Source organism: Pan paniscus, chromosome 2 (assembly GCF_029289425.2).
Source record: "Pan paniscus chromosome 2, NHGRI_mPanPan1-v2.0_pri, whole genome shotgun sequence".
NCBI classification, from domain to species: Eukaryota; Metazoa; Chordata; class Mammalia; order Primates; family Hominidae; genus Pan; species Pan paniscus.
The window spans coordinates 141,397,536-141,415,927 of record NC_085926.1 but is presented as its reverse complement, the minus strand read 5'-3'; the positions used below and the strand labels follow the sequence as shown (position 1 = coordinate 141,415,927).

The 18,392-nt window shown below is 35.8% G+C and overlaps 1 protein-coding gene across 2 annotated transcripts in view; it reads left to right on the top strand.

Annotated features, from left to right (window-relative positions):
• Positions 1-18,392, top strand: part of SLC9A9 (solute carrier family 9 member A9) — a 582,632-nt gene that overhangs the window by 336,412 nt on the left and 227,828 nt on the right. For both annotated transcript variants that reach the window (XM_003826509.4, XM_055110591.2), the window contains 2 exons: positions 15,116-15,229; positions 16,799-16,910. In XM_003826509.4, the coding sequence (XP_003826557.1) occupies positions 15,116-15,229; positions 16,799-16,910 (226 nt within the window). The remainder of the gene's footprint in view (positions 1-15,115; positions 15,230-16,798; positions 16,911-18,392) is intronic.

Below are 18,392 nucleotides of genomic sequence, written 5' to 3'. Positions count from 1 at the left end.
GAAAAAATTAAATTTGAAATTTTTTCAAATTTAATTTGAAAATTTTTCAATATTTTTCAAAAATTGAAGTAGAGAAATAATAGACACTCAGAGCCTAGGTGCATTGGAACCAGCTAATTAATGGAAAAGTCATCTAAAGCAAAGAATCATTCTATAAAATGACACAAATATCTCAGGTATTTAATTTTCACTTATAAATTATATATTAATTTTCCAATCTTTTAATAAATACAATGTTTTTTTCTTTGAATATTACAGTTCTGAGTTGCCTTTCTTTCACAAAGTACACCACAAATATATCAACCAGAATTTCTAGTTTTTCTATTGCTTTAGTTTTGAGATTAACGACATTGGCAAATATAAGAATCTGTCTGTATTTGGATATACATTTTTGCAACATTTTACAATTGTCCTTCTCACTACTAATTTAGTAATATTTTCTAAGCAACTTAATTTTATCAAGTCTTTCTGCATATTTAACTTAGTTTTTTAAAAAAACATCAACTTTCTTTCATATCCACGTTTAATCTATACAAATTATGCAATTACAAATATCAATTTAAAGTAGACAAAAACAAATTTTGGAACAAACATGGCTCTTGTTAAGCATAAAATTCATGTGGTGGAAGCAGAAGTTACCTGGGCACACTGGAGAGCAACTTACTAAGCGTCAGCATTTAGTGTGTAGAGGACATTAGACAGTATGTTTTACAGAACAAATAGGGGATTAATCTAGAGAGTGGAGACTAAGAGCTTCTAGCACATATCTATAGTACAGTCTTTCTCCATATATATGTATATAATTTTTTTGCAGATAAACTAATTTTTGAAAATCATCATAAATACACATATACAAGAGCACTTTCTCAGGGATCTTTGTAGGGTAACTTTGAAGCACCTAAGCAGATTAGAACAAAAACAAAATTGACCCCAAACCACAGAAATAAGTCAGAGCTAAAGCTCTCATTCAGAGCTGTTTTATGCATACATGGTCTTTATATGAAATATAACTTTATTCCTTGGATGCAAAGAGAAATACACTCTTACACTGTAATAATTTATAATTTTTGGCATTTTGCCTATATTCTCAAGGGTGTGCAGTAGCTTCAGCACAGAGGCTTTACAGAGGGGAACTTTATAAATCTCATCAAAAGAAAGCTCAAAAAACTTAATCGGTGTAAAATAAGAATTTTCTGGAGTTTAATATAAAATTGACAATCTACAGTCAGTATATGTTAACTATCCATTACAAAGGAACAAGTTAAGCAAACATAATTTTCATCAGCTATTGATTTATTTATAGCCATGCCTTTATAAAAATTATCTGATAGTCTATTCTCCAATTGAATGACATTATCCAAATGTCATATATTTTTTGTCTTTCATTTTCATTGATTTCTCTGATTTATAAAGCCTCTTTTACACTCTCCAACTTCTTATCATGTCCCAAAGAATCAATGTTCTACTCTAAGCTTCAAGCTTTCTATTGCATGCCTTTCCATAGTCCACTCTGCCATAGATCAGAAATTGAATTCAAAGTCATCTGCCTAATGACAATGAGTTTTAACTGTTTGTTGTAGCTTTTTATTTTCTTTGTTAGTTAAATCAAGTAAACTTATAACCACCTGTAGAACAAAAATTAAGAGTTTTAATATCACTGTTTACATATAGTATAAAGTTGAGTGCTATGTCCTCCATTTATTACATTAAAAATCTTTCTGAAATACTCAAGAAAAGCATCTGTGCCTCTTCACCTTCTAAATTGTAAAATATTTACTTTTATATCTTACCCAAAAGATGACCCAAAAGCGAAAGGAAAAGTTGAGCAATGAATTTGGTCAAGTTAAATAGTAAATCAGTTTAATTAGTCCTCGTTTCTTTTTCCTCATAAATTGGAGATGGGGGAAATGTGGTAAAAGAAATTTTTCTGAGAAGTTCTGATTACTGTTGTACCATTACAGTAGAATATATAAAACTACCGAATTCAGAAAGTTTTTTAAAGGAATCTCAATATACACTAACATAATGAAAATGTTTATTGAGTATAACATAACATAAAACAAGTAAGCTCTTGAAATCTTCGAGCTGGTTATGAAACTAAGTGTTATTTCAGACAGGTGCAGCACTGGCAGTGACAAAGCCTGCTTGAATGAATACTGGTTTGATTCTAGTGTTTTGTGTTTGTCCTGATGATCTAATGCATTCCACTGTGTAATGGCCGATCATGAAACGTCACTGAATAATGTTCTCAATCCTACGTATTTTAGTTTGCAATACTTTTATCAAGGGATTGGGTTGGCTTGAAGAGATCAAACACATCTCTAGATATCTGGGACTTAATATTCTGTTTGTTGCTAGCAGTAAATGTTAATTTAGAAAGAGCACATGGTTCTCATAGTGGATGGAGTGGAGTATCCTCAGTCATGTGTTAAACAGTTGTTACTCATCTGACTGGCAATGGCTAGGATTTTGGTATTCAATTCAGACACCTTAAAAAAACATAATTAGAAATCTTTCCTTTTTTCATGTGTTGCTATGGACTGCATGTTTGTATCCCCCATGTTGAAACCTAACCCCCAATTTAATGGTATTTGGAGTTGGGGCCTTTGGGAGATAATTAGGTCATGAGGGTGGAGCCCTCACTAGTGGGATTCATGCCATTATTAGAAGAGACATGAGAGCTTGCTTGCTCATTCTCTCTGCTCTCCAGCATATGAAGATACAACCAAAGAGCCATCTGCAAACTAGGAAATGGGCTCTCAACACCAGATCTGCAGCCACCTTAATGTTGGACTACCTAACCTCCAGAACTATGATAAATGGGTGTTTGTTGTTTAAGCCACCCAGTCTATGGTATATTTATTATAGAAGCCAGAACTAAGACATGTATTCTTCATACTCCCACCTAAGAGTTTAGCATAGGCTAATTACAAAGACAAAAAGATACACAAGTAATGTTTAACACCTAGAGTGAACATTTATGTAAACTATGGGCTTTGGCTAATAATGATGCTTCAACATAGATTCATTAATTGTAACAAATGCACAACTCTAATGAGGGATATTAATAATGAGAGAGGCTGGGCCGGGCGCAGTGGCTCACGCCTGTAATCCTAGCACTTTGGGAGGCCGAGGCAGGCAGATCACGAGGTCAGGAGTTTGAGACCATCCTGGCTAACATGGTGAAACCCCGTTTCTGCTAAAAATACAACAAATTACCCGGGCGCTGTGGCGGGCACCTGTAGTCCCAGCTACTCGGGAGGCTAAGGCAGGAGAATGGCGTGAACCCAGGAGGCAGAGCTTGCAGTGAGCAGAGATCGTGCCACTGCACTCCAGCCTGGGCGACTGAGTGAGACTGTATCTCAAAAAATAAAAATAAAAATAATAATAATGATAATAATAATGAGAGAGGCTGTACGTGCGTCGGGATAGGAGGTTTATGGGGTATCTCTGTACCTTCCTTTCAATTTTGCTATGAACCTAAAATTGCTCTAAAAAATAAAATCTTAAGATAATATGCACAAGATGAATAAGGAAGGAGGTCAGCAATAGCTAAATAAAAAAAAGTTAAATAAAAGGGACTGTTAACCTTTGAAAAATGTGATACTGTGTGAATTTTCCATACCAGTACCTAATATTAATATCAATGTTTTTCTTGGCTTATTCATTAAGGGATTTTTTAAAGACACGATTTTAATTTCTGCACAGAAAATATATTGTTTCAACTAGGCAATTTTCTTTAGTTAGTACTTATTGGCAAAACCACAGAGAAACTAATTGTGTTATTCTACAACTTTTGTTCTTTCAAAGGACCAGTACTATTAGATTTACTGAGAAAATCTTTTGGAGGACACTTGTTTGAATGTAACTAGCATTACATTCAAATAAGTGTCCTCCAAAAGAGTCCCACAGCCTTTGCAGATATTCTAGACTCAAGACCTCATATGTCAGCCACAAACTCACAGAAGCAAAATGTTTACTTTCAAAACTAATAAGACTGTTGAATGAAAAGTGGCAGTTGCTGCCTAAACTGTGGAATTGCCTACTGCTGCAACTATTCTGATAAAAATCCCCTCTCTGCTGTTAGAGCCAAGCAATATAAAATAAAATGATACCCTATGTGACTCATTTTTCTGTGAACCAAAGAAATAGGAGAAGTGGTTGAAAGTAATAGCCAAATTTTAGCTGAACATAAGGAAGGATTTCTAACAGTTATATAGGTCCAAAAATGCCATTCACTTCCTTAGGAAGTAGTGTGGTTTCTGCCTTTGGCAATATTCAGTTCCAGGTTGAGCAGCCCCTCAACAAGCATATAGGAGCAATCAGGCATTGGATGGATGTTTGGACTATATACATTACAAAGTAATTCTACTCTTGAAGTCTTATGGTTTAAATTCTGTGTGCATATGTGTACCTGTGTTTAAATTCATCAAAATGGATCTAAGGTCAATCTATTTCATGACCAATATCTCTGAGCAGTATCATGATAAGTACTCTATCAAGGTGCCAACATGAGAAGCTATTCTTAACTTAATGTATATTAACTTAAATGCAACCTTACAAAATCCTGCAATGACTTTTACTTTAATAGCAAAAATTTTTTTTAAAGGGAAGAGTCCAAAGTGGAAAACTTCCAGAAATATGAATACTATTATCAGTATTTACTGGCTAAAGTAATTAAGCAAATTCAGAGAAAATGGCCTTCCCCTTAAGTTATAAGCTTGAGGGTTTCAGGAAATCTAGCTACAGTATTTATTCAGTATTTATTCAGTTTAATGAAGCTCAATTCCTTGTAGCTGTAACTACATTTATATCCTATATTAACTTTACTTACTTAATGATGCCTATTCATCTTCCTAAAATGTGTTTTGTTGTGTTTTTATAGGCTGTGCTTTTGAAATTCTCATGTTTTTAAAAAGCAAGATTAAGTTTAAAAGAAGACAATGAAATATACGAGACAGGAGAGGGCTGGGTAGCAAGCAGGAGTGCATAGGGAACCCCAAAATTCTCAAACAAAGAAATATATGATAAAGGGCAGCTCTCTGAACACTTAAGTGGTGCACCTCCTCTACTACAGGGACTGGATAGTCCTAAACAACTTGAAGAATCTGATGTTGGATTTGGGGCCCAGCCTGCCAAACTGGATGACATTTGTCTTACTCTAGGCATATACATAATCTATATGTATAATTTATATGCATATATAAAGCTATATATAATCATTATCATGTTACTGTAGGGCACAGGGCAAAACAGAATTTGTCTGAAAAAGAAATTGAGTTGAAAAGAGGGTTATTTGGAAAAGGGTTTGTCTTAAAACTTCAAATACATGGCAAGAGCTTTGGTTTTGCTTTTTGGGGGCAGGGAGAGAGAATGAGTGTAGGAGGGGTTGGCATTGATGGGTGAGTGGTGATAGATATTTGGGAGAGGATAAGTATCCCCCGCCTCAAGCCACACACTGTTGCTTCCACTAATTGGGTACAAAGAAATTTACCTTTTAAGTTTTTTTTTTAACCTGGGAAAAATATGGTCAGAGTCACTGATATCTTCCCTGCCAACCCCTGACTTGTTCCGATGATCAAACAAGATGTATGTATGAAAATATGCTTTGCAAACTTGAAAGTGTTACAAATATTCAAACATCTTGCCACTCCAGAGCCTGAATTGTATACAATGGGGAGGCTGCCTAGTCTGGCACAAATGGTGTGAGCCTTGGACAAAACTCAGGACAACTGACCTCTTCCCTTTATTGTGTTAATGCAAGTGCATTAATGCCTTTGAATGTAGTTTTCCCAATGGTAAAATGGGAATATTATTACCAATTCCTGAGTTTTGTTGACTTTATAACATAAAGGTTTTTAAAAATTGTTAAAGTATGTAAAAGCTTTTAATACATTTCTTAGTACAATTTAGGTCCTAAAAAAATTGGAATTTCATTAGCATTGTTACTATTTTAGAAGTAGTAATATTGATATTACTATAATGCTTTAGATATAGAAGGATCTCCAAAGATTGCACTTTACCTATATGTAACTGTAAATCTTCAACTTTATAGAGGAAGCGTCATTGGGGAACCGTGGCCTTAATAGGCAAAAAAGCCTTCAGAATCCTTATGTTCTGGTGGTAAAGGTCATTATTATAATTCACCTCCTGTGCCACCTCTATAGCCCATGAGAATTATTGGGTTCCCCTCAAACATATTTCCTAAGTACTTGGAACTGAGTGAAAATTAAAATCCGAAGAGCAGCTCTCTTCTCCTCCCATTCAATAGACAGCCACATCTTCTCGTGCAACCCCAGCCACATCCCTGAGACACCATGGTGAAGGTGAAGGCCGGAGTAAATGGATTTGGCTGTATTGGGCACCTGGTCACTAGTGCTGCTTTTTACTCTAGCAAAGTGAATATTGCTGCCATCAACAACCCCCCTCACTGTCCTCAACTGCATGGCCTACATGTTCCAGTATGATTCCACCCATGGCAAGTTCCACAGTACCATCAAGGCTGAGAACGGGAAGCTTGTCATCAGTGGAAATCCCATAACCATCTTCCAGGAGTGAGATCCTACCCCAGTCAAATGGGGCTATGCTGGCACTGATTATGTTGTGGAGTTCACCAGTGTATTAACTACCATGGAGAAGGCTGGGGCTCACTTAGATAAGGAAGCCAAAGAGTCATCATCTCTGCCCCCTCCTCTGATGCCCCCATGTTCATGATGGATGTAAATCATGAGAAGTGCAAAAACAACTTCACAGCCATCAGCAATGCTTCCTGTGTCACCAACTGCTTAGCCTCCCAGCCAAGGCCATCCATGACAACTTTAGCACTATAGAAGGAATCATGGCCACATCCATCCCATCAATGCCACCTAGAAGACCATGGGTGGCCGCTCCGGGAGACCATGGTGTGATGGCTGCAGGACTCTCCAGAACATCATCCCTGCATCTCCTGGCACTGCCAAGGCATGGGCAAGGTCATCCCTGAGCTGAACCAGGAAGCTCATTGGCATATCCTTCCATGTTCCCACTGCCAACATCAGTCACAGACCTGACCTGCCATCTGGAGAGACCTGTGCCAAATATGATGACATCATGATGGTGGCAAAGCAGGCTTTGGAGGGTCCCCTCAAGGGCATCCTGGGCATCGTGAGCACCAGGTTGTCTCCTCTGACTTTAACAGTGACACTCATTCTTCCACTTTTGATGCTGGGACTGGCATTGCTCTCAATGACCACTTTGTTAAGCTCATTTCCTGATATGACCATGAATTTGGCTACAGCAACAGGGTGGGAGGCCTTATGGTCCACATGGCCTCCTAGACCACCAGCCCCAGTGACAGCATGAGAGTAAAAGAGAGGCCCTCAGCTGCTGTGCAGCCCCTGCCCCACTTAGTACCTCCCAACCACACTGAGAATCTCCCCTTCTAGACACAGTTTCCATGCCACACCCTCTGAAGAATGGGAGGGGCCTAGAAAGCCCCACTTTGTCCTGCACCATCAATAGAGTCCCCGTACTCAGCCCAAAATATTAATTAAATTAAATCATAGGAGCAAAAGTTTATCATTTCAATAGCATTTATTGTAATGTTTATTTGCAAATTCCCCAATGCAGGAATAAAAATTATTCACCTATATGCCAGCTTTGTTCAAAATAGCTATAGATATACTTAATAGTATATAAAAATGAAATCTGAGATATTCTGTGTAGAAAGCTCCCAGTTAGGAATAAAGACGAATTTTACAAGTAAAATGAAAATATAAGCCAAGATTAATTCTGAGATAAAATTCTAAAGAAAATAACCATTTCATTTAATTTTCATTGCAGTTTTGAGATTATTTAACATCTCGGTTTCAATGAATTTCAGTGCATTTCATAGACAAGTAGATGAAAGTCAGTAGGTTGTGTCAAGCCTCATAAAAGCTATGTTGAGGAATTCATGTGAATTTAATTAGTATTAGCCAGGTATATTGAACTGCTGTAATATTTCCCTATGAACCATAATAATATGGTAAAATTACATTTTTTTGTGTGGGTAGAAGAAAAAGGTCAATCAGAATTAGTGATAAACATATTTTATAAAATAGATATGACTTTTTTTACTTTCTAGTAAATACAGTAACTCAATAAAAAGCATAGTATCCAATAAGTCTTCAGAGAACATGGTTTGCTAACTAGATTAAGTCACTTAATTAACATATGAATGGTTACCATGAACGTTCAGAGTTTTTAAACACAGATTGTCCTCTTACGCAGTTTAAATACTTCCCCAGTCTTGTTTGCACTATTAACTTGCTTTCCCCTTGCCCCTTGAACAAAAGCCCTGCTAAGCAAAGATTACTTTTAACTTGGGTCCTTTCCAAATGCTCACAAACTGTGAAGTAATGGAAACAAAATAAATGTTTACTGTACCGGATAAATAAAAAGTTGAGTCAAGTTATTTTTTACTGACCCTGAGTGGGGAGGAAGTAGATTTGAAGTTATTTATATTGAACACTGAATTGACTAGTTTGAAATGTGTTGTTATTGTGATTATTATTATTGGCTTTGGGGTGGAAGATTTTTTTTATTTTTTTAAATTTGATCCAAAATTGACCAATAAGTTTATTCCCTCAGTGATTGCATACTCCTTCGGGCCAGACTTAGGCATTAAAGTCCTAACGGTCAAATTGGTTCTGTCAGCTGATCTTGCTGTATAGATTCTCCCTTTGAAACATGTCTTCAGGAGATTTTGGCATATGAAACAAAATTGAATTTGCCCACAGATTCTCATTAAATGCCCCAAGAAGGAAATTATTATGAAGACTGTTCATTCAAAGAAATGTTGTTACATGATATAAATAGACAAAAGGAGTGCTAATCAGTACTGTTGCATTGCCATGAAAGAAGCCTTTTTTAAAATGCCAACAACCATCTACAATTTAAAATAAGTGATTCTATCATATTGTCAAAGGTTTTTAAAAACTGATAAAAACTACTTTGGCAAGAATATGGGGAAAAGGGCACCCTCTGCACCATTTGTAGAGATGCAAATTGCTTCATTCTTTCTGAAGGGCAGATTTTTACTATGCTTAAAAAGAAAACGTATCCCCTTCGTCAGAGGACAACTCATGTCAGGAATTTTATCTAAGAAATTTTATATAACTTTCACTCTATGGGCATCTGCATAATTAAAATTATCCTCATTATAATTAAAATTATACAAATGTCCATAAAGTGAGTGAAAGTTACATGGATATGTACATGTTAATACTCAGCTAGATTTATCCTTTATTTATTTAATTGTTTATTATTTAACAATAGATCTTAGATATCTTTTTATACTAGTTCATATAGAACTCCCTAAAATATAGGCTGTTACATGAATGTATTATACTATAATTTATTTAACTATTTCTTATATTATGGATATTTGTTTCCAGGTTTTTACTAATACAAACAATTCTTATAAAATTTCCCGATTGAAAAATTATGTACAAAATTACTGATGACTTATTGAATAATTCATAAGTAGGTTTTGTTTTCTCCTTTAAATTGATTATTTTTCTGTAATTTGAGTATAAGGAGTGAGCTAGAATCCATCTTTGGTTTCTGGCGATTTTTACCCAAAGTAGTCAACTTTCACTGTAAATCTTTCCAAACAATCTATCTTTTTTCCCAAATATTATAAAACTCTTATTTTGTTCTAAATTGTATACATTTTTATTGTGGTACAATAAAATGCAAATTTTATTGCATTTATGATATATTATAAATACCATAAAATTGTATTTATGGTATTTTATAAATTTATGATATTTATGATATCTTATATATATACTATAACATTATAAATACCATAAAATAAAATACCATAAAATTGTTGGGAGGTAGGAGGGACTGACAAAAATTGGTTTTCACCTGGAAAAATATACATACAAGAAGAGCTAGCTAGGAAAGACTACAGATGTCAGGACAGCTCTCTTTCAGAAAGCAACTAGAAAAGCTGTGTCATACACAGAAAAGCAGTGTCTGACATGAGCAGCCATGACATCCAGGACTTGAAGGATCAAGATACTAAATAAAAACAGGTTAAACTAAGCTATGTTGAAGGCAGGAAATAATAAAGAGAGAAATTAATAAAATGGGAAGGGAGGGTGCCATACAGAAAAATCGACAAGCCAAAGTTGCTTCTTGAAAACACTCATAAAGTTAATAACTTACCTTACAAGATTCATCAAGAATAAAAAAAGTAACACAATTTCCTAATAACATGGGGAAAGATATAAATACAGACACAAATATTGAGGATATTAAGAACAACTGTATGCCAATAAATACAAAAATGTAGATGGAATGACAAATTCTTTGAAAAACATAACTTTCTAAAACGGATCCAAAAGTAAATAGAATATTTGACTAAACCCATATTTATTAAAATATTTGTATCTGTAATTAAAAATCTTCCTACAAAAAAATAATCCAAGCCTAGAATTTTCCCAAGCATTTAAGGAAGAGAACAGGAATCTGTTTTGTGATACCTGAGTAACTTTACCAATACAACCTGGTAAAACTGTATAAAATATATGGACACAAAAATCCTAAACACAATCTTAGCAAATTAAATCCAGTGGTATATAAAAAAGGTTAATATATAATGACCAAGTAAGGTTTATTGCAGGAATGCAAGACTGTTTTAGCATTCGAAAATCAATTAATGTAATTAACAACATTTTAAAAGTGAAAAAACAAATACCATATGATCATCTTAATAGGTAAAGGAAAAACATTTTATAAAAACCAACACTTAAGGACAAAAGGGAACTTCTTTAATCTGTTCAGAATTTCTATAAATTTGATAGAGAAATAGTGAAAAATGTTCATTTTGAGATTGGGAAAAAAGCAAAGATGCCCATATCTCACTTGTATTTTGCACTGTGCTGGAGGTCCTAACAAGTGTAATGAAACAAACAAAAACATGCAAAATGTGTGATGACTGGAAAGGAAAAAAACCTATCCTTATTTGAAAGCAACATGACTATGGAAATCAAAAAGAAACTACCAATAAACTGTGAGAATTATTAACTAAATTTACTAAGGCCCTGAATACTAGGTCAATTTTAAAAATCAATTGTATATGTGAATCTAGCAACGAACATTAGAAAAGGAACTTTGAAAAAGGTACTATTTACAATAATAACAAGAAACATCAAATATCTAGGAATAAATGTAAACAAAGATGTGAAAAATCTTTATATAAAAATTTAAGAAAGCCAAAATAATTATAAGGATATATGATATTCATGGATCCAAACTTCAATATTAAAAAGAAGTGCATTTTATCCGAATTTATCTATAAATTAATACTATTCCAACTAAAATGCCAATAGGTAAGTTGTGTGGAAATTGAAAAGTTGATTCCTAAGTTCAAGTGGCAATATCAAGAGGCAAAAGTGTCATTTCAGAAAACATCAGTAAAATGTGTTGGCAAGATGTAAAGCTACTAGAATTGCTGATTGGAGTGCAAATTGATACCACCGCTTTGGGAAACTGCATGGCACTATGCCCCAACAATTCTACAGAAAGGCAAACATGTATTTTTAGCAGCAAAATTTATCATAGCCCCAAACTAGAAAATACCCAAGTGTCTATTAATAGTAGTATGAATAAGTACATTGTAATACATTAATATAATTTTTTAAATGAACTAAATACAATATGAAGAATCTCACAAACATATTGCTGAGTCAAAGATGACAAATGCAAGGGTATATATTGTCCAATTCCATTCATATAAAACTGAAAAACAAGAAAAGCTAATTTGTGGTGGTAGAGGTGCTAATAGTAGTTAAATCATGGAAAGAGATATTGTGAGACAGAAGAGTGATTCTGGGATGCTGTTAATATTTTTTTTAAATCTTAAATTATAAACATACGATATATGCACTTTCCTGGGTGATTAAACTCAAGAAAAACATTTCTTTCTTTTTTTTCTTTCCTTCTCTCTTTCTTTCATTCTTTCTTATTTATTTATTTTTTTGAGACAGAGTCTCACTCTGTTGCCCAGGCTGGAGTGCAGTGGTGTGATCTCGGCTCACTGCAGCGTCCACCTCCCGGGTTCAAGTTATTCTCCTGACTCAGCCTCACAAGTAGCTGGAACCACAGGCACACACCACCATCCCTGGCTAATTTTTGTATTTTTAGTAGAGACGGGGTTTCACCATGTTGGCCAGGCTGCAACATTTCTTTAAACATGCAAAAATAACCTGGAAAATTCTGAATAATGTAGGGTGTGAGAATAGTCTAGACTATGAAATATTATAATGTATTATGGATCCACATTAATTTAAAAGAGTGTAGTATTGACAGCAGAATAGATAACACGAACAAAGAGCAGGTTCAAAAATGGACCTTAATGCAAAACAAAACTTTTGTACTATGTGTATGTACACAGTTACTTGTAATGCTGGGAAGTGTTAGATTTCAATAAGTTGAGTGAGTAAATCAAGTTAAAATCCTAGGTTATTCAAAGGAAGCAAATCACTAAAACAAATATTTAAAATTATGGGCCTCCATGTAAAATGTAGAGCAAAGATTCCCATCACATCTCAATAACAAATAGAAAAAATCAAAACAAAATGACTTTTCCCATATACTTCTCCTCTTTCATTAAGATGATGAATAGATTAAAATTGGATGGCGGAGGTGAGGGGGACAAAGGTAACAGAATTTCTTATTATCTGAAAAGAGACAAAAATTTGACCCCACACACTTTTGTTTATAATCTGTTTAGAGTGAAAAAGTGTTTTGTTTTGTTCATTTAACTGAACCGGGACTGTAAAAGAGTAATGATAGAACCCTACTTCAAATCAAAAAGTGATTTCGTGATCTCTTCAATGCAAAAATCCAAGGGTAAATTTTGTTTTGGGAGAGATTGAGTACAGAAGATTAAATACTGTTATCAGGAACTGGCTTCTCTTTCAGGTGGCCATTTCCTCTGTTATCCCAAAATGGCTGCCAGCAGCTTCCTGGCCAGCATCTTTCTGATTTCTCATCCTGTGAAAAGGTGGGGGCCTTTGTCTCAGCATTCCCTGCATTAAACTTTTTGAATTCGAATGGAATTTTCTTGGGCCCAAACATGTCACACTCATTTCTGAGCCAAACATGCTGCCTAAAGAAATGCACCGATTTGAGTGGTTTAGTCCTAAATTATATGCTCCATATTTGAGCTAGGGAGGCATGAACACATGGGCTGAGAGTAGGGAATGAACTGGGCCCTCAGAGGGAAATTGGAGTAAGGCCATTAAAGAGAGGCTGAATAGAGTCCAGGTGGCAAAATGTTCACTCTAGGGTAAAATACAGTTGGGATGGGGACAAAAGAAAGAGAGGCACTAAAAATTTAACCTTGACATTTGTTTATTGATGTTAAAAAACTAAATAGCTACTAAGGACAGAATGTTTTTGTTCTCTAAAAATTCATATGTTGAAGCTCTAATCCCCATTGTGATGATATTTGGAGGTGAGGCCCTTGTGAGGGAGTTAGATCGTGATAATAGAACCCTTAGAAATTGGATTAGTGCCCTTATAAGAAGAAACACAAAAGTGATGATCTCTCTCTCCTCGGTGTGAGGACATAGCAAGTAGATGGCCTTTGGCAAACCAGGAAGAGGACTCTCATCAGCACCAAATCAGCTGGCACCTTGATTTTGGATTTCCCAGCCTCCAGAACTATGAGAAATAAATTTATGTTATTTAAGCCATTCAGTATATGGTATTTCATTTCACCAGCCTGAGGAGATTAAGACAATAGCCAAATCTCACTTTTTGAAAAAGTAAAGATATAATGAGGCAGAAAAATATTCCCTGTCCCCTACATTTTTCCTGTTGTTTTCAAATTTTCTCTGGTTATTTTGGTGACAGTGTTTGTTTCCATGAGCCAGCCTGGGTTGTAAAGCAAGCACTCAGGATAATTGATGATGGCTGCCCCTGCAGAGAAAACTATCTTGTACCAAAGGGCTGTTTCTTTTTTAATCCTTTCTTTCTATTACTGGTTTTAAATAATGTTTCTGACAAGATTCTACTTTTCTTTCTGTCAACTGTCAGTGAACAGTATTGGGCATTATTTGTGGGGCTGTAAATACATTACATGAAAAAATAATGAGTCCTTAAAAAGTCAAGAGAAATGCCTCCAGAGATATTTACCTAACATGGTGATTTATGTAGGTCCAGGAATGGAGTCTCAGAAACTTCCAAATGAGAAGTCTGGAACATAAAATAAAGTCTTCCAAATCTGCCTTTGTTGTAGCCCCTGGAACATTTCCCTTTTACTTTTAATCTGAAAGTTGGAGAACGTTTTTCATGTTCAACTTAAATTGTTTAGTTAATGGTCTAAGAATAACTCTTGGGAACATCCCTCATCATAGCATGTTATTACTCTATTCTTCTGACTGAATTTGATGTATCTATTGTGTTCTTGCTGCATAAACCGATCCCTGGGATTAATCATTTTCTTTTTAGCAGCTAGAAATTGTAGACATTTAATGGATATACCTACATCAGTCAATTTAATGAGTCTCATCGTCTGGGATTTGAAATATACCGGTCACTCTAATGTTAAAATATAATTGACATTCATCCTTATTTCAGGTTTCCAAGTTTTCCAACTTTGTCCCTCCTGCCTGCCTGAGAAGGGTAATTTAGTTTAAGCTTAAAAAAAACAGTTGTTCAGTACCTGGGAAGTCAAGTGGATCTACTGGGTAATGTGCACAGAGGTTAAACAATCTTTGTGTCATTTACTACAGTACACCTTCAGCAAATCACTTAGCTTCAGTTTCTTTTACAGGGACTATTTTGTCATCTTAGTAGGAATTGTTCCATGGAAGGATCATGCTGGTTAATATTACCCAGGCGTGTCTCTGGCAGCCTTACAGTTGGAAAGAATGGGATGCTGATGTGGCTGTGGCATCTGTCCCTGGGTCAAGAGCCAGGGCCTCCATCCTCCTTCAGAGGCTAAGCACACGGCAAAAGGGGTGGCCTTCCAGATAAAGGAGACCCAGTCAGTTGTCAAATACAGTTACAAGAAAGTAAGTGCACTCAAACCTGAGTTATAATTAATGGTTTTTTGTTTTATGTTTTGTTTCAGTTGTTTGAATTTATGAACTTTTTGGCGGAGAACGTCATCTTCTGTTACATGGGCCTGGCACTGTTCACGTTCCAGAATCATATCTTTAATGCTCTTTTTATACTTGGAGCCTTTGTATCCTTTGCAATACAGAACATGGGGTGATTAGAGAAGATAACGGATGACTTACTTTTACGGAGTATTCTGTTAAATCATTAAAGCACTTTCCTAAAGTCCACTGCAAGGCTCAGACACAAGGCAGATACGTGATTTCTAGTTAGGCGAGGAAAACATCCTAAGAAATTAGGACCTCCATTAAATAATTATGGTTCAAGATAAGAACTTTGGAAAAACTGTGGAAATAAAGGGGGAAATTAAAGGAAAATCTATTTTTCAAGCATTCAAAATATGTTGAACTATAATTATGAATCATTTACAAAAAAATTATGTCTGTGTATTCTTTATAGAGAAACAGACTTAATCTGCATTAGAGTATATCAGGAAGCATCCAGGATTATTCAGCTTTGGAAATGTTTTCATTGCAAGATGATAGAATCTCTTTTCCAATAAGGACTTCAAAAATAGGATAGATGATCAAATGAAATTAGCATGATGCATGTGCTTTCAACACCATAAGCATTGTTCAAATACAGGTTCATCTGAATAAGATAGCACCCTTCCTTTCCTATGAAGACAGATGAAATCTAGACCTCACTTTTAATGCAGGGGGTTTTCCTAGCTCTAGGCCTGGGACAGGAGGTATTTCCAGTGGGAATGGATATCTATCTGAAAGGATGTTGAGCCATTAGGAATGTCCCCAAAGGCAGTCAGCAACTGTTGTCCTTCTTCCCACTTGGAAGATGAGCAGATGCCACCTTGGATCACAGATAATCCGAACAGCCAGCAGAGGCAATCCCTCTCTATAAACTGTGTTCCAATTAAACATCTGCATTTGCTTCTTAGTCTCTTTTCATTGAGCATTCAGCTGAACCCTAAAATTTCATCCAAAACCTGGATTTTAAAAGGAAGTTACCTCTTGCCAAATAACTCCGTCCCATTGAGGACAAACTAGAATAGCCCATTGGGGAAGGAGTCAAAGACAACAAAAAGGGAAAGATGAAGAGCACCAATATTTTCAAAGACTTTTACTTATAAACTTTTATTTTAGTGAATTGCCACATAAAGCAACAGTTGTATTATGTCATTAGACAGGTAATTCCTCTCAAAATTAATTCACCAAAGAAAAAGGTATGCAAAGCTTGCTAGATATAGGAAATATAAACTGATAAGAAGGGAGATGGTAAACATGAACAGAAGCACATTTATCCTTTCTAAAGTGCCACTTGGGAAGATAATGCCACAGCATCTGAATGGTCTCTGCCTCACATTTTACAGCAGAATTGAGGATAGTCAGTCGTCAGCAATATAAATGTGATTAGAAAATTTACAGTGATTGAATTGGTATTGGGCTAACAATTTTAAAGCAAGTATCAAAGAAAGGCAGAGTTCTCTATTATTTCTGGGAAGAACTTGACTTTGAAATATAAATTTTGGAAGCAAGTTGGACAAATGTGAATTGACATGTTTATTTCTGGTTTTGGGGTCATAATGTAGAGAAGCTTGAGGACATAATATTTAAGCTCAAGGATTCAAACCATCATTGCAGCAACACTTTCCTCAATGTTTCCCTGTGCTTATCTACAGCTGGCAATTTTTGTTGCCAGAGCCTGCAACATATATCCCCTCTCCTTCCTCCTGAATCTAGGCCGAAAACAGAAGATCCCCTGGAACTTTCAGCACATGATGATGTTTTCAGGTATGTGAACTCTGTTATGTGTTAGTGCTGCTGGTTTTCTCAGAATTTTACAGAACATGAAAAACCATGAGAAAATTTAGAACCCTTTTGGGAAAACAACTTCTCTTTATCCCATTGTACCTAACACTATGCTGATTCTCCATAAGTGCTGAGCAACAGCAGGATTTCTCTTTCCAAGTGGGAAATGAAGTTAGAGGGAATCTTGTTGGTATGGCTTCAAGGTATCGTATCTGGTCAGAAACTGGCCTAGAGTGGACATTGGACTTTCCTCTGACCCATTTCAGATCAATTTTTCATACTGGGGAATTTGAATTATAATTTCATAAATTGCATGCTCAGGGTAAATAGTGTGTAAATGGTGCCACTCTTATCCAGTGCCCCTTATCCCGTGTTCCTTCTCCATAAAAGCCCTGCTCCTTCCTTATGCAAAGCTCCAGAAACTCCTCACGGTTAATACAAAAGCAAATCAGACCTAAGTATGCTCAGTTGTTAGTTGAGAAAACGAATATTAATTGAGCACTCACCAGGTGCCTGAGATGAGTTCTGGGCACTGATTGATGAAACTGACAAGGTCTCTGTTCTCAAGACATTTGTGTTCTAATTGCTTAAACCATACCTCAAGGCTCCTTTCCAAAAGAAAATAAACCAAATGAATTTTCTGACCTTGAAAAACTCTGGAGATTATGGTTTATCTTTAGTCAATTAATTTTCCTACCTTCAGTCTTTCCCTGTTCAAAGACCTTTTGCAGAGATCCTTACGTGATTCCTATGTAGCTGTACACTTACAATGTACTCAGAGGCAGTTATTGGGGGATACATGAGAGTTTACAATAAAACCTGCTATCAGCATGAACAAATACAATTTAGGGTACATAGGGGCATATAGAAAAAGTGAGAGAAATGAACATTTATTAGCACTTGCTATTTGCCACTCACTATTTTTTAATTAATCCTGTGAAGCAAATATTAACACATTTTGTAGATGAAGAAACTGAGGTTCAGGATCTCAAAAAGGTTATGAAACTTGGTCAAGAGCAAAAGTATTCTTGAACCCAGGTCTGTGAGATTCCACCTAAACCCAACCAAGTGTCTCAAAATCCACATTTCTGAAAGCAGTAAAAGGCTTGTTTTGCCTCCAGTGCCATTCTAGCCCGGTCCATACGGTAAAAGGGGCATCTCCCAAGCTGAGAGTGAGTCATTGATTCAAATACAGACAAATGGAGATACAAAATTAAATTTGCCCTACTGAAGGCCTCTGACAGTACTTCCTTACATTTCCAGACATGTTAGGGTAAGAGAGAGAGAGTCATAAGGAAGGTGAGAAGTTGGAGTGGTAGGTGAATTTTTTTTTTTTTTTTTTTTTTTTTTGAGACGGAGTCTCGCTCTGTCGCCCAGGCTGGAGTGCAGTGGTGCGATCTCGGCTCACTGCAAGCTCTGCCTCCCAGGTTCATGTCATTCTCCTGCCTCAGCCTCCCGAGTAGC